The following is a 12341-nucleotide window of genomic DNA, read 5'->3' as shown; positions in this document are numbered from 1 at the left end:
AATTTATCTAGCTGTACTGATAATAAAGTAAATCCTCCTATCATAAAAAAAGAAGCCACGCGTCTGTCCAATAAAGTAATTCTCTTTTGGTCCGCTTTCTTGATAAACTAAAGCTTAAACAATAGCGTGGGTTATTATTATGGAAGTGAATTGAATTTCAATCTCTTGCATTAAGCTATGACATTGTGAAATTGTTTACACCAATATAAACTTCGTACAGGCGTAAAATGAAATGAATTTAGTTGCCTACGAAGCGTTTTCAAATCGCATGACAAGAAAGAGTCGAACGGGTCTTCCCAGCATCTTTACAATCCTCAAACAACGACGCCTGTTCTGGTTTTGTGATGTCCGCCGGATGGAGGACAATCGTATCACGAAAGTCCTATTTCATGGACAACTCGCGACTGGCTTAAGAAAAACTGGTCGTCCCTACCTCCTTTATGTGGATGTAATCAAACCGCATCTCAACGCAATGGACATTGAAAACCTAGCCCTAGAACGCACTATGTGGAGAGAGATGGTGACCAAGCCAGCTACGAACGGCGAAGAAGCAATGACCTCAACTCTGGAAGAAAATCATGCCTTACGAGAAATGGCTTGCTCTTCTACTAAGAAAGCGAATACCTCTTTAGCCTGATATATATGGACGGGAATGCCTTTCGAGAGTAGGCCTCCACAGGCACAGAAATAAGTGCTATAAAGAGATAAACTATGGTTATTCAACAACAGGCCTAATTAAGATACCACCAAATATGTTACCAAGAAAGTGGTACAATAGCAAATGTTTTTGTTCTGTGGTAAAAATGCAACACTGTGTAATCAGACTTGAAGTATGTATACTGGTAGAGATGAGATCTATTTGATAGTTGTTCCTTCAGTTTTAAACTTGCGTGTCATAAGTCATATTACAGTGGTAGTTTGGTACCCAACCTTTGTAGCCTGCGGCGAAATTAATTTCCGACACATGTCTCTACGGGACACCTCATCGCGAACAGTCTTCTAGTTGAATAGAACCGATGGTATGCGAGCTCATTATGTACTCTGAGCAGAGTTTTCTAGTGGCCGGCTAGAATCGCCGGGTATGACCCGCAGGTCGTAGTTGTGGGCACCACTGTCATATTGGAAGTATTAAAAATGCTACTATTTCTAGACCATACTTTTGGGGTGTTTTGATTTTTGTCCAATTAGACATGAATTCTGGGAAACATGTTCATGTTGGCATCTACGGGGGGCGTCTGTTTCCCCCTGCTCAAATTTACGACCACTCAACGCTTTGATGCTGTTCTCCCCCCGCTCCCCCCAATAACACCACCATTTTCATTAATTTTAAGCCCTGCGCATTCAGCCACACGTACGCACGTGCATATACACACACTCGTGCCATATCTAGCGACGCCCCCTCCCCCCCTTGACCTACTTTCCATGTTTGAAAAAAAAAGGCAAAAGAAAGAGAGAAAAAAATGAAGGAGCCTCTGTCTTTCTATATTCGTACATACAAAATCATCCTCGAAACAAATACTCCGACCTCTCCTCCAGCCTCCTCCTTGCGTGTCTTTTTTTTTTCTCTTTTTTTTCCTCTCACTTTCCTCCTCTTCAATACGTCTCTACCTTAACACTCCACTCTTCACATGCCTGTATGAAAAACAAAAAAAAAGTGGGGAAAAATATCGAAAGGTGAAGGAGGGAGGGGAGGGGGGCGCCGTGGGACAAGGAGGCCCCGAGTGTTCACGTAGAAACTCCGACCGCCCTCGTGCCAAATATGGGTTCCCGCCGGCTTACAGTTCCAGGAAAATCTCAGTCTTCGGTAGACGCCACCGGGTATATAAGAACCGGCACCACAGTGTAAACTCTCACCAGACTCTTCGTAAGCATCAAGCGAAGGTGCCCCATACCAACATAACTTTTTTATCTTTAGCTTAAAGGTACTATCAACCACCAAAAACAATGTGTGACGACGAAGTAGCTGCTTTGGTAGTGGACAATGGCTCTGGCATGTGCAAGGCCGGATTCGCCGGAGACGATGCCCCAAGAGCCGTGTTCCCATCCATCGTCGGCAGACCCCGTCACCAGGTAAGAACAAAACTAATTATTATATATTTTTTAAATTGTGATTTCAAATGTATCTAGATTCGAGGTTTAGTAACTTTGCAAAGTGTATCAATTGAATATGGCTGTGTTGTTTTTTCTGATCAAAACTGCCTGGAATATATAAACTGATCGAAGTGCAATGGCAACTGATATAATTTTGAAACTTATTATTGATTCTGCTATTAGAAAGTAAGGATCTGTTCTGTAATCAAAATTTCAATCGGACATTAGTTTTAACGGTGGCGAATAGGCAATCGCAGTTGCATTCCCTAATCGTGTCTTTTTGTGGATTATTGGAGTGTTCAATATACATTGGAGTGAAGTAACAATAGGATTTGGCTATAGAACAAATCTAGAAATAATATAAATCTTGAAGCTACTTTGACGATGTTCGTTGGAACTACACATTAAGGGTTACTGTACACTAGTAAAGTACATCGTCTGAATGTGCTTCAGTACATTATCTGTAATTCTATAAAGGAAATTTAACAGAATGAAACTAATTATCTGGTATGAAATTTTAGTTGAAGTAAACACAATTATTATTATAATAATGATAAGAATTATATATAGGCCTTGACTTTCAATAATAAGATTAAGGAAGAGTTCAATATTTCACATGAACAAGCAAAACCAATTGCGATTTGCATATTTAGCCACGAACAACAATGATTATAGGAATATAATGGGATTTTATATTTCTTATCTTCAAAGAACGTTCAGTAACAATTTGTTTTTTGTAATCACTAAAATAATCTAAGGTTAAAGCTCAAAAGCAAATGAAATTTCTACTTCTGTAATAGCTACAGTAAATGTTAATACTGAATAAAAAGCGAAAATAAATAATTATCTTAGAAATCATTTATTGTGTACCTAAATTCATACAAACTAAACAAACGTAAATAGTATTTTATTTTAAGTCCTTTTTGTTTTAAGGTATTGTTTATGGTACGCTATATTTCGTTGCAAAGAAAACGACTTCGAAATAATGCATATAATTAATTTAAAATCATTCTGTATCGCCTCCTTAGTTATTGAAGTTCTCAGTACAATAAATGTGCTGTGCTAAGCGATTCTTGTTCAGGTATTTTTTAGCGTTCTGGATACGTACCTAAAGTTCACGAATAACAAGGGAAGATAATTCTGAAAGTTTTAAACTTAACTATACTGCAGAATTAAACTGAGCAATACGTCATTTACACGAAGGTCTAAATATAGAGCAATAAATGCAAACTTTATTCTAAGTTAAACTAGTAAATATGGTAGCCAAAGTTTGCATGGGTTAGACTAAGACGATACAGTAGGGAATGATGAGAAAAGCACAGTTAGTTTCTATTGTTTAATATTCCCATTCTACAGTTTTCATCAACTGTATAGTTCTATACAACGTATACCTCGTTAAGCCGCCAAACTCGTTTCTGCAATATTTTAGTCTTTCTACATATTTCCTAAAATTTGCTTATGGCGGCGCAAAGGTGTATCTCCGTGACTTTCCCCAAGTTTTCTTGCTCCCTGCACGGCGGTTCATCGTGTTCAAAGCACGTGCAAGTACCACGTGGTAGTAAATGAGCGCCACAAAGCGGAACGCGTTTTTTTTTAAATTAAAATATTGTTTGTTTCGTTGACTGAATGATTGTTGTTTTTAGGCTAAAGCTTAATTCGTAATGATTTTTTTAAAACTAATTACTAGTCATAGCGTCATTATATATAAAATTCTAGGTTTAGGGTTTAGGATAAGATACTGCTGCGATTTATATGAAAAGCTTTATTCGATTAAGGAATCTCGATCTATGTCCTAAATTATGATACATTTCCTGTTATTCCACTTTTTCTAAGTTATCATTGTTAAAAAGTATTTTTTTTTTATGCAACAAAAGAAACCCAGTTTCGTAGATTTCAACAAGGTTTACAATTAAGGTTAGAGAGAAGGAACGAGAGAAGGAAAAAAATGAAAGACGGACGTGGGGGGGAAGGATGAGTTGGCGTCGTCCCAGACATAACCCAAGATGGCGGACTACGTGAATGAATCTGGCGTGCCCCAACCTGGGCTGGGGGGAGGAGGGGGAGTTATGACGTCACTCACCTAGCGGCAACGCGAGCTGGCTAAGCCAGCGCCCCTCGCGGCATGGACATATATGGAAGTGAGAGCTATCTCTCTCTCTCTCCTTCCCTTGTCCAACTTGAGGTGAGGCCCTCCCCTCTTCCCCGCCTCTGAACAATGATGTCATGGTGGGAGCTCGCGTTGGTGAAACTCACTCACCAACGGAAGGAAACTAAATATAGATCTTCCACTCCTTTGTGAAATAGCCTTGAAGACTTGAGCACATTCCTCTTGACCTCACACCCTCTACCACCAAGCCACCATTCCCCTTTCACATGTACACACACACACTCTCACATATGCTCACGCTGGGTTCCCACATCCCTGCTTTTCAACCAAACCCACCCCTTTTCTTTTCCACGCATGGGAACTTATACATTTACATACTCCGCTCCACCCCCACCCCATGCCGGAAACACCAGACATTTCAACATGCCAACATGAAATACCCCAAGGCCTTGATTTCTACCAAAAAAGAAGCGGTCGCCACAAGACTTTAAAAAAAAAATAATAAAGAGGAATGGGAGAAAAAAAAAAGATGGAGCGAAAGAAAAAGAGTCAAAGAGGGAGGGGATGAGAGTGGAAACGAAAGAAAGAGATAGAGAAAACGAGGCATGAAGGTAGAAAATCCCTTCTAGATTATCTTAGGAAATCAACGCGCGGTTTCCGAGCGCTAAACAAAAAAAGAGTTTGCAGAAATGCTTCTTGGTTCTCGGCAGTTCTCTCCCTTGTTGCGCACTACTTTCTTAGACATGACTTGTCTTCGCCTTATTTAGTCATTCTAGAATTATTTTTTAATTTCTACAGTAAACAAAGAAATGAATTCACACAATTTTTTAAATAATGTCAAAAAGTTCGAAACTGCAAAGCAATGCAAAAAACAAAAACCAAACAAAAATGGAAACCATTTTTCTGTTTTAATTTTATCGAGTAAATGTTTGCCGGCATTATAATACAATAAATATACCATTATCTAAATGTGGGCAATTAAAAGAACATCTAGTAAATTCCTTCAATAAACTTTGATATCTATATTGTATAAACAAAAGGCGGGGATGGGGGGATAATTTTAAAAAGCAACAACAAAGCAAGACAAAGCTCTTAAAATGAAAGGAAATTAAAAAAAAACAAAACTTAGATCTACTAATAAAAACCAAGATTTCGTTCTCAATGTTAAACGAAAAACGTTTGGGGAGAGAAAAATGGAAATGAATAGTTACCTAGATAAGTGATAACCACGAGCTAGAGAACACATTTTAGCATGGCATATTACCTCCAGTGATACAAAATAAGTCTTAAGGCACACACAAAAAAAATGTTCCAATTATTGATGATTATCTGGGGTGGAGAAAAGATGGACTATAGTAGCGAGCGCACTCAAAAGCGACATTGAGTTTCTAGCCTCATTGTCGAAAGCAAAAAAAAAAATTGATTCAATATAAATAATATACATAATTTTTTATGCGTTAGAATCTTGTCTGATTCTTAATGCTATATCTGTTAAGCTCTGTTTTGTGTGTTTAAATGTGTGTTCAAAAGCGTAAATAAATGAATGTTTTAGATTTTTGTTCATAAGTGTTTAAATCTCTAATTTAAACATGTGTTTAAGTATGCGTTTTAGATGAGCGTTTAAATGCGCGTTTTGATGAGTTTTTGAATGTGAGTTTAGATGAGTGCCTTAATGATTAATTGTATTTAGAGCGCATTTCGCTTTAGGCGATCATTACTCACGTTTCTCTCTCTCTCTCTCCTCCAGGGTGTCATGGTTGGTATGGGTCAGAAGGACAGCTACGTCGGAGATGAGGCTCAGTCCAAGAGAGGTATCCTCACCCTGAAATACCCCATTGAGCACGGCATCGTCACAAACTGGGACGATATGGAGAAGATCTGGCACCACACCTTCTACAATGAGTTGAGAGTCGCCCCCGAAGAGCACCCCGTCCTCCTCACTGAGGCCCCCCTCAACCCCAAAGCCAACAGGTAATGATCACGTTCGTGACACGTCTCGTCTTTAAAGCTCATACTAGCGTTATAGCGTGATTTTTGTTGTCTTGGCAGGCTTTTGAAAGACTCAAACTGGTCTTTATTGTGTCTAGAAACTGGTCTCAAACTGGTCTTTATTATGTCTAGAAACAAGTTCATAAGCCTTTCTACAAATGTATAAAAGCGGGATTCTAGTCCTCTCTTTCAAATTTCTTATTTAAAAAAAAGTTTTTCTAATCTTAAATTGCCCCATGAAAATTGTTAGGGGATTTCGTAACTGAAGCTCGTCTAAGAAAATATAGCTATAAATGCTTGGGAGATACTCAGGGCCGGATTTAGACTCGGCAAGGCCCTAAGCTATTTGAGATGTGGGGCTCCTTGTAATCAACATTAGGCGATTTATTCCTTTGCTTTTCATTCAAAACAACTTTTGGGGCAAAGCCTTAACCTATGTTGCCTAGAGGTAAATCCGGTCTTGGCAAATGCACGAAAACATCATCATTCATACATTTAGATGTTACCAGGTTTAGATGGACACTTGAAATGCGTAGGACGTAATTACCTTCCCTTTTTGAAGTAGCGTCTCTAATCTGTAAAATAAGATAAAATACTTCTCCATATACTATTTAAAAAGATAAACAGATGAACATTTCATTAAGTTATTTCCATGGTAACGGTTGTCGTAAAGCGTGTCATCTTTGTTTATTATATTATTTGTACGCATTCCATTCTAAATTTAACGTTTACGACATTAGATTTATAGTTTGTTTGTGAAGCGGGGGTAACTATGAACAAATAAACTGTAAAACAAAATCAGACGAATTTTTGAAAATATTTTTCAGTGTCAACACAATAAATTTCTTTTTTTTTTTATTTTGTTTTTTTTTTTTGTTATAGATTTATATTTATCAGAAGGCGTCGCGGCTAGTAGAAGCTGACAGTTAGACGCTATGCGTAATGCGACGTGAATAATAAGCTCCTCTTTTGTTTCTTTCAATTAAGCAATCCATCTTTTTCTGGGCCTTCCTATTCGAAAATATTAGTTTTCATTAGAAAGAATTCGTTTCTAGTAGTTTATAGGTTATATCAAACTGATGTGATGAATGTGAGGTACTGGATAAGTAGCCGTTCTTATATTTACGTGTGCTTGACCCTCGTCCGTAGAGACACGGTGGCTGAGGGGTAAAGCGCTTGACTTCCAAACCAGAAAGACCCCGGTTTGAATCCATTGGAAGACTGGTATTTTTGTTATTTATTTTGGATCCTTTAGGATGCCACTGAGTCCACCCATCTCTAATAGGGTACTTGACATTAGTTGGGGAAAAGTAAAGGCGGTTGGTCGTTGTGCTGGCCACATGACAACCTCGTTAACCACAGAATCAGATGACCTTTACATCATCAGCCCTATAGACCGTATGGTACGAGAGGGGAACGTTTATGATATCCTCAGTACTTTCCTCATTTGTATGATACCTATTGTAGGATTACCAATCTTTCTTTTTTGTATGTAATCTTTTGAGTCTCTCTCTCTCTCTCTCCTTTGTGTGTTATATTATGTGCCTGTATTTGTATCAATCAAACTCATCATCTATGTACAATGCTGCATTTTCCATTGTTTTCACTCCTCTCTAGAGAAAAGATGACCCAGATCATGTTTGAGACCTTCAACGCCCCAGCCATGTACGTCGCCATCCAGGCCGTGCTTTCCCTGTACGCCTCTGGTCGTACCACAGGTATCGTCCTCGACTCCGGTGACGGTGTCACCCACACTGTCCCCATCTACGAAGGTTACGCCCTCCCACACGCCATCCTCCGTCTGGACTTGGCCGGCCGTGACCTCACTGATTACCTGATGAAGATCCTCACCGAGAGAGGCTACTCCTTCACCACCACCGCTGAGCGTGAGATCGTGCGTGACATCAAGGAGAAACTCTGCTACGTCGCCCTTGACTTCGAGCAGGAAATGGCCACCGCTGCCTCCTCCTCCTCCCTCGAGAAGAGCTACGAGCTTCCCGACGGTCAAGTCATCACCATCGGCAACGAGCGCTTCAGGTGCCCAGAGTCCCTCTTCCAGCCATCCTTCTTGGGTATGGAGTCTGCCGGTATCCACGAGACCACCTACAACTCCATCATGAAGTGTGATGTCGACATCCGTAAGGATCTGTACGCCAACACCGTCCTGTCCGGAGGCACCACCATGTTCCCTGGTATTGCTGACCGCATGCAGAAGGAGATCACCTCCCTGGCCCCAAGCACCATGAAGATCAAGATCATCGCCCCACCCGAGAGGAAATACTCCGTATGGATCGGTGGCTCCATCCTTGCCTCCCTCTCCACCTTCCAACAGATGTGGATCTCCAAACAAGAGTACGACGAATCAGGCCCATCCATCGTCCACCGCAAGTGCTTCTAAGTCACTCGCCAAACCGCCCCCAACACCCCCAACACACATATCCCCCCACACACAGAAAGAAAACGCAACAACACCAGCACCATCCACCATCATTGCAAGGCTTCTACAAAACAACAACCTCAAGTGTCGCAACGGCTTTTCGGACTTTGTGCTCTGCCGTTGACTGTGTGCTGAAAAAAAGTAAACAAACATTAAATTGTCGAATTACGTCATCAAATTTCATGTACTCGTCACAGAAGCTTGCAAATGTTTATTTATTTAACATCACTTAGAAAAATAAACAGTTTTGTCCGATAAACACAATTATCACATTGTTTTTACAAACTTGTATTTATTCAACGTTTAACTGTACTTCGTAAGTACTAGTTTTTAATTTACCTAAGTACAAACGGCCAATAATTGTTTGTATTTTTTTTTTACGATTCAAATATTTTAAGACGAGTAACTTACATCCAACGTAATACAAATGGCCGTTAATCTATAAGATTCAAATTTCGAAGGCTACAGAAATTGTCATCTCAGGAAATTAAAAAAACAACAACATAGTCTTTTTTTTTTTATCATTAGTCTTGCTCTAACCGAGTGAGTATATAAAAAAAAACATTGGATTAAAAACAAATAGCAATAGTATTTTTATGCAAAATACTTTTTAAAGAAAATTTGTGTATAAAATTGTTTAAATATCATGAAACGAATTTTATGTTCTGTCAATGCGCGTGAAAATGTGTTATATACATGTCATGTTTGTATGCGATGTCAGTGAATGTTTGTTCCGCCAGTCGAAGTGTCTTCAAAGAAAAGGTTTCTTTTTTTTTTATATATTCAACATCTTCGCGTCAATGAATACTGTCTGGTCCCGCAGTGCTAATAGTTACCACCAATACATGCTCTTGTAACGATTGTAACATCAAATCAGTAACATCTTTTTTTACAACAGTCTTAGTAACATCCTCAAATGGTCCCTTCGCTTTGATTCACTGACTGGATGCAGACTCGGTGACGTCACATTCATGCAAGTGACGGAAGTGACGCGCGCTGCCCTAACAACAAAAAAATACAACTTTTTTTTTCTTTTTTTTTTTTTTCTGAAAACTTTGCCCCCTATTGGTGTTGCCATGGCGACGCTCAGAGCGTCTCTATCGTAACAACCAATCGTTGTCAAAGAATGAGTGAAGCTTTTTGTTTTCTCGTGATTATAATTTTGTGTTAGAGAGTTACTACCCATCATCTGAATCTGTAGACCTTCGTTTCCGGCTGATTAAAGAAATGTTGATTATTAAAGTAGTGAGTGCCTGTGTTGTTTTTTTTCAAACGACTATATATGCTTTGCAATAAATAAACAAAAATTTAATACAATACAATTTCAAGTTTCAATGTACACATTTATTTTTTGTCTTCATTGCAAATATTAAATTGTTTCACGTTTAAACTAGCACTTATTAAAACCTGGGATACAAAGTATCTAAATAAAATATACATTATCCAACTTATTATTCAGAATATTAGAAATCTCATCATTAAAGAAATAATCAATACTAAATATCCAATTAAAAAAAATGTCCATACATAAACTGTAATAGAAAGACTTCAATTAAGAAAAATAAAAAAAAATAATAAAAAAATATTCAATACAGAAACTTTAACTTAGAAAAACTTGATTCAATAGACAAATTTCAACTTTAAAAAACATGATTCAATACACAAACTTCAACTAAGAAAAACTTTGATTCAATATACACATTTCAACTTTGAAAAATACTTAATTCAATATACAAGCTTCATCTTAGAAAAACAATTCAATACACAATAACTTAATTCATTACACAACCATCAATTTTAAAAAAAAAAGTTATTTGACACCACAAAATTCAAATTATAAAATTGACAGTAGCAATAAAAAAAACCCACTTAAAACAAAACACAAACTGCACTTAGAAAAAAAAAACTTAATTGAATAAGCAAAAATGTAACTAAAGAAAAAAAACTTAAATCAAAACACAAACTGCTCTTAGAAAAAAACTTAATTGAATACACTAAAATGTAACTAAAGTGAAAAAAAACTTAATCAAAACGCTAACTGCACTTAGAAAAAAACTTAATTGAATACACAAAAAAATGTAACTAAAGAAAAAAAAATCTATTTTTCAAAACTCGTTATAAAAAATGTAAAATGTCAAAATGTCAATATCCAATCGGATACAACCATAGATAAAACTTCATATGAATTACAATAACCAGTTGGAGTCAATATTTTAAATGAAATATCTTTCAACACTTCTTCGAAAAGAACAAAAAAAAAACAACACTTTAATCATTTTGACGACAATATCCACCAATAATTAAGTTGGTTTCCAGGCCTGCTGAAAGTTTGGATTAAAAAGTAAATTATCTTCATCTCTGAAGGAACATTTGCAACAGGTTGAACATTGGACATTTTTAGTCTTGACAAGTGTGGCTAAATAAAAACACTCTAGCTTTCAAAAATATACATTTAAAAGAAAGAAAACATAAGAAAGTCTAACTTTGCTTACAGAGGAAATTCCTTCTGGGGGATTTTCGAGTTAAACTAGACAATGTCAAGGACACAGAATTAACTTTCAATGTTGCCAACAAAAATTTAAAAAAAAATTTAGCTACAAATAGAAAACTTAAACGACGTTCATTCTACAGTTTCATAAAAAGTCTCATCAAAATGAAAAGAAAATATTAAAGCATTTCAACACTTTATTGTGTATGTAAGATCCAACAAAAGAGGCCAGCTGTTTATAGCCTGTCTGCCAAACACGAAAGCCATTAATAGCCAAGTTCTTACATACTTTACCGCAGGGGCGTAACTAGGGATTTGGGGGCCCGGGGGGATTGACCTCTTTGGGGGCCCCTTGCATTTTGACATTCGACATATGACATGGAATAATGTACGCAAAAATATATAAGCCCCAAATCAAATTGGTTCAGTATATCAGTAAACTTAACAAAAAGTAATCAAGACTATTTTAATGAATAAAAGCTTTGTTTATTAGTTAAATAATGCACAAGTGACAAATCTCAATTGATATCGCTTCACGTCGTGCATTCTGTGCAGCAAAGACATCTATAACATCAACTACATCGATACTTTCTAGTATTTGTGACTTCACTGACATTAAAGCCATGATAAGCCTTTCTTGTGTCATTGTGCTCCTGAGATAGCTTTTGATGAACTTGAGCTTTGAGAATGATCTCTCACATGACGTAATGGAAGTGGCCTGAGTTAGCAGTATTCGGAGGAGGTTGCAAAGTTTGACCACACGTAATTACCATATGAAGCCTGTTTCCTCAATATGTCTATTGGTGATTGTATTACTGGTTTGTTGATGAAAAGTGCTCGTGCATCAATGACATCATACAAACAGGAAAAGTAGCACAGTTTGTCATAAGCGGGTCTTCATCTAACAGGTGTCTTGGTTCAAGAAGAAACCCAAAGGTATCAATTTTCTTTCCAGCCTTTGGAATCTGCCCTTCATCTCCATATGAAATCTGTCCAGCACTTCTGTCGCAACACGTTTGAATTGCAGTTCTATTGACAGTCCTACATTAGAACTCAACTTCCCATCAAGTCTTTTCTTTCTTCTATAGCTTTTATATAGCGTTACTTTCATGCTTATAGCATGCTCAGAGCGCTTTGGTCCAATCTAGGAGTTGGTTTTCCGTTCTGCCTTTAGTAAACGCAACTCTGCCCGAGTCGGGTGTCGAACCTCGAGTCCCCTTCTAGGTAGC

At 37.7% G+C, this 12341-nt stretch overlaps 1 protein-coding gene across 1 annotated transcript; it reads left to right on the top strand.

The window, feature by feature from the left end:
- The first annotated feature begins 1841 nt into the window (after window positions 1-1841).
- Window positions 1842-9866, top strand: LOC106058166 (actin, adductor muscle). Its single transcript, XM_013215543.2, has 3 exons — window positions 1842-2070; window positions 5946-6169; window positions 7805-9866. Exons 1-3 carry the CDS (start codon window positions 1945-1947, stop codon window positions 8583-8585), a joined length of 1131 nt encoding a protein of 376 aa, XP_013070997.1. The 5' UTR covers window positions 1842-1944; the 3' UTR covers window positions 8586-9866.
- Window positions 9867-12341: the final 2475 nt, after the last annotated feature.

Source organism: Biomphalaria glabrata, chromosome 9, assembly GCF_947242115.1.
Source record: "Biomphalaria glabrata chromosome 9, xgBioGlab47.1, whole genome shotgun sequence".
In the NCBI taxonomy this organism is placed as follows: domain Eukaryota; kingdom Metazoa; phylum Mollusca; class Gastropoda; family Planorbidae; genus Biomphalaria; species Biomphalaria glabrata.
The sequence above is the reverse complement of the archived record's forward strand: the minus strand, read 5'-3'. Positions and strand labels throughout refer to the sequence as shown.

Bases quoted from the DNA above. Each gene is read 5' to 3' on its own strand.
- LOC106058166 (XM_013215543.2), top strand. From the start codon at position 1,945: ATGTGTGACGACGAAGTAGCTGCTTTGGTAGTGGACAATGGCTCTGGC. The intron at 2,071-5,945 runs GTAAGAACAAAA...TCTCTCCTCCAG, and splicing joins TCGGCAGACCCCGTCACCAG to GGTGTCATGGTTGGTATGGG. The intron at 6,170-7,804 runs GTAATGATCACG...ACTCCTCTCTAG, and splicing joins CTCAACCCCAAAGCCAACAG to AGAAAAGATGACCCAGATCA.